The 5,000-nt window shown below is 46.2% G+C and overlaps 1 protein-coding gene across 1 annotated transcript in view; it reads left to right on the forward strand.

The window, feature by feature from the left end:
- LOC112235440 (PDZ domain-containing protein 4-like) overlaps positions 1-5,000 on the forward strand; it is a 67,295-nt gene that overhangs the window by 34,231 nt on the left and 28,064 nt on the right. Inside the window, exon 2 of the mRNA XM_024380183.2 lies at positions 3,548-3,598. Coding sequence (XP_024235951.2) covers positions 3,548-3,598 — 51 coding nt within the window. The remainder of the gene's footprint in view (positions 1-3,547; positions 3,599-5,000) is intronic.

Consider the following 5,000-nt stretch of genomic DNA (forward strand, 5'->3'; position numbering starts at 1 on the left):
GATCCAGTCTCTGGTGTCCCTATAGACTCATCTAACTATGCTGTGAGAACCAATCACTGGATCCAGTCTCTGGTGTCCCTATAGACTCACCTAACTATGCTGTGAGAACCAATCACTGGATCCAGTCTCTGGTGTCCCTATAGACTCACCTAACTATGCTGTGAGAACCAATCACTGGATCCAGTCTCTGGTGTCCCTATAGACTCACCTACCTATGCTGTGAGAACCAATCACTGGATCCAGTCTCTGGTGTCCCTATAGACTCATCTAACTATGCTGTGAGAACCAATCACTGGATCCAGTCTCTGGTGTCCCCATAGACTCACCTAACTATGCTGTGAGAACCAATCACTGGATCCAGTCTCTGGTGTCCCTATAGACTCACCTAACTATGCTGTGAGAACCAATCACTGGATCCAGTCTCTGGTGTCCCTATAGACTCATCTAACTATGCTGTGAGAACCAATCACTGGATCCAGTCTCTGGTGTCCCTATAGACTCACCTACCTATGCTGTGAGAACCAATCACTGGATCCAGTCTCTGGTGTCCCTATAGACTCACCTACCTATGCTGTGAGAACCAATCACTGGATCCAGTCTCTGGTGTCCCTATAGACTCATCTAACTATGCTGTGAGAACCAATCACTGGATCCAGTCTCTGGTGTCCCTATAGACTCATCTAACTATGCTGTGAGAACCAATCACTGGATCCAGTCTCTGGTGTCCCTATAGACTCACCTAACTATGCTGTGAGAACCAATCACTGGATCCAGTCTCTGGTGTCCCCATAGACTCACCTACCTATGCTGTGAGAACCAATCACTGGATCCAGTCTCTGGTGTCCCTATAGACTCATCTAACTATGCTGTGAGAACCAATCACTGGATCCAGTCTCTGGTGTCCCTATAGACTCACCTAACTATGCTGTGAGAACCAATCACTGGATCCAGTCTCTGGTGTCCCCATAGACTCACCTACCTATGCTGTGAGAACCCATCACTGGATCCAGTCTCTGGTGTCCCCATAGACTCACCTACCTCTAAGGGCTTAACACAGCAGATGACAAAGAAACTAGCCTGGTATCAGATCCATCAGAGAGTTACATTAGCCTTGTTTGACACCCATTATGGGACTGAGTGGATTGGGGAGCGGAGGAATGATGGGGGTGAGGGGTCAATCTAGGGATAGAGAGAGGGGGATATTAGAGAGAGGGTTAGGGATAGAGAGAGAGGGAGGGGGGGGGAGGGGAGGAGGGGAGGAATGATGGGGGTGAGGGGTCAATCTAGGGATAGAGAGAGGGTTAGGGATAGAGAGAGAGGGGGGGAGGGGAGGGGAGGGGAGGGGGGAGGGGAGGGGAGGGGGAGAGATAAACATCCTTAGCAGAAGGTTTTGAGGTTCATGAGGCTTTGATTGAGTCCACTCAGCCGTGATGAAAAAATTAGGGGTGATGGGGATAGCTAGAGGGAGAGACGGAGAGAGAGAATGGTACAGGGAGATGGAGGATGGGAACAAGGATAGAAACGTGCAATGATTGGGTACAGTGAATAGTCAATGAGTTATGGTAATCAGTGAATAGCCAATGGGATGTGGGAATCAGCGAATTGTCAATGAGGTGTGGGAATCAGCGAATAGTCACTACACTAGACAGGACAGGAGTGTCCAGCTATTCTAGGGAACGAGAATGTTTTTGCAATGTTACCACGTAATGTTCCCCTGATATTTGAGAGTCCAGTTTTGGGAACATTCTTTATATACTGAACATAAATATAATGAAAAATGTTGGTCCCGTGTATCATGTGCTGAAAAAAAAGAAGATCCCTTACATTTTCGATCGGCACAAAAGCTTTTTTCTCTACATTTTTGTGAAGAAATTTGTTTACATCCATGTCAGTGAGCGTTTCTCCTTTGCCTCACCTATCTATCCACCTGACAGGTGTGGCATATCAAGAAGCTGATTAAACAGCATGATCATTACACAGGTGCACCTTGTGCTGGGTGACAATAAAAGGCCACTCAAAAATGTAATGTTCATTTCTCTACCATATGCCACCTCCAACGTCGTTAAAGAGAATTTTGCCGCACATCTAACTGGCCTCACAACTGCAGACCACATGTAACCATGCCAGCCCAGGACTTTTACAGCCTGTTTCTTAACCTGTGGGATTATCTGAGACCAACCACCTGGCAAAAACTGTCAGAAACCATCTCAGGAAAGATCTCATATGCATGCTCGTCATCTTCACCATGGTCTTGACCTGACTGCATTTCGGGCTTAGTAACCGGCTTCAGTGTGCTCTTCTCAGATTAATCCTGTTTCAACTGTACCCGGAAAGATGGTAGACAGCGTGTGGGCGAGAGGTTTTGCTGATGTCAACGTTGTGAACAGAGTGCCCCATGGTGCCGATGGGTTGTGGCACAGAAGGCTGCCGAGGGGAGAATGGCCCGGAACGGAGCTATAATGACATCAAACACCTACTAACCAATGTGTTTGATGTATTTGATACCATTCCACTGAATCCGCTCCAGTCATTACCACGAGCCCGTTCTCCACAATTAAGGCGCCACCAATCTCCTGTGAGTTATGATATGGGCAGGTATAAGCTACGGCCAATGAACACCCATCACATTTTATCCATGGAAATGTGAATACACAGAGATACCGTGACGAGTTCCTGAGGCCCATTGTCGTGCCATTCATCCCCAACCATTACCTCATGTTTCACTATGATAATGCACAGCCCCATGTCACAACGGTCTGTACACAATTCCTGGAAGCTGAACATGTCCCAGTTCTACCATGGCCTGCATTCTCTTTGATTGAAGGTAAGTTGACTGAGAACACATTCTCATTTACAGCAACGACCTGGGGAATAGTTACAGGGGAGGGGAAGGGTGAGGAATGAGCCAATTGGAAGCTGGGGATGATTCGGTGACCATGATGGTATGAGGGCAAGGCTGGGAACATAGCCAGCACACCGGGGTTAACAGGTAACTCTCAGCCTACTCTTACGATACGTGCCATGAGATTTTTAGTGACCACAGAAAGTCAGGATATCCCCTCTAATGTCTATACACTCGTACATACACACATACAGGCACGCAAACACACACGCACGCACAAACATACACACACATAACATAATTAACCAAATGAATCCCACCGGTCCTGCAAGGTTCTCCATGTGTATGAGATGTGAGCTAGTTATCTATGGGGCATGGTGAGCACAGCTCGGGGCCTATAGAGTGTATACTACACACTAAATAAATCATTGATTCATTAGATTCCAGGTGTTGTCATCCGGTTTCCTCGAGGGAAATAACATACCAACGGTGCTTAGTACGCCTGCTTGTCGTTTAAATATATATATGATTCGCATTGTTTCAGCAGAAAATATTTCTCATTTTAACACAAATACCGGTACGCTATTAGTCTATATTTTCCAGCGTGCCCCCCCCATCTCCTCCCATACTTCACACATACCAACCCTTTAAACATAGCCCTATCCCTAACCCTCAATGACATGTCTTCTCTCTCTCTACGAACAGAAGGGCTACGTAAACGGGACACTGAGACCTCTTGATGGACATTGCAACAAGGTGGGAATTTAACACAACTCTAACTAATCATCTTCAAAATCCCCACCAGTTTTCTATCTATTCTAAAAGCTACCATTCTTGTTTTTTGTTGTTGTTGTTGACGTGCATGAATTCATCATGTTTCATTGTACAACTATGCTTCTATCAAGACTTGAGTTAGCTCCCTGAGTTCAAGCCTAGGCTAAAGCCCTCAGAACTCAATCTTGTGGATGAACTGGGTCACATCACATACAGTGGGGCAAAAAAGTATTTAGTCAGCCACCAATTGTGCAAGTTACTTGCACTTATTTTCTACCATATTTTGCAAATAAATTCATTACAAATCCTACAATGTGATTTTCTGGATTTTTCTTTCTCATTTTGTCTGTCATAGTTGAAGTGTACCTATGATGAAAATTACAGGCCTCTTTCATCTTTTTAAGTGGGAGAACTTGCACAATTGGTGGCTGACTAAATACTTTTTTGCCCCACTGTAGGTGTCCTCTTTCTGCTGCAGTGCTGTTTAACACTCTGAATTAGTACCATTTAGAGTTCCTGCTTTAGGGACTATAGACACTGCTCATGGCTTTAGGGACCACAGACACTGCTCATGGCTTTAGGGACCACAGACACTGCTCATGGCTTTAGGGACTATAGACACTGCTCATGGCTTTAGGGACCACAGACACTGCTCATGGCTTTAGGGACCACAGACACTGTTCATGGCTTTAGGGACCACAGACACTGCTCATGGCTTTAGGGACTATAGACACTGCTCATGGCTTTAGGGACTATAGACACTGCTCATGGCTTTAGGGACCACAGACACTGCTCATGGCTTTAGGGACTATAGACACTGCTCATGGCTTTAGGGACCACAGACACTGCTCATGGCTTTAGGGACCATAGACACTGCTCATGGCTTTAGGGACTATAGACACTGCTCATGGCTTTAGGGACCACAGACACTGCTCATGGCTTTAGGGACCATAGACACTGCTCATGGCTTTAGGGACTATAGACACTGCTCATGGCTTTAGGGTCCGTAGACACTACACATGGCTTTAAGGACTATAGACACTGCTCATGGCTTTAGGGACTATAGACACTGCTCATGGCTTTAGGGACCATAGACACTGCTCATGGCTTTAGGGTCCGTAGACACTACTCATGGTTTTAGGGACTATAGACACTGCTCATGGCTTTAGGGACCACAGACACTGCTCATGGCTTTAGGGTCCGTAGACACTACGCATGGCTTTAGGGACTATAGACACTACTCATGGCTTTAGGGACTATAGACACTGCTCATGGCTTTAGGGACCACAGACACTGCTCATGGCTTTAGGGACTATAGACACTGCTCATGGCTTTAGGGACTATAGACACTGCTCATGGCTTTAGGGACTATAGACACTGCTCA

This window comes from Oncorhynchus tshawytscha, linkage group LG16, assembly GCF_018296145.1.
Source record: "Oncorhynchus tshawytscha isolate Ot180627B linkage group LG16, Otsh_v2.0, whole genome shotgun sequence".
Lineage (NCBI taxonomy): Eukaryota > Metazoa > Chordata > Actinopteri > Salmoniformes > Salmonidae > Oncorhynchus > Oncorhynchus tshawytscha.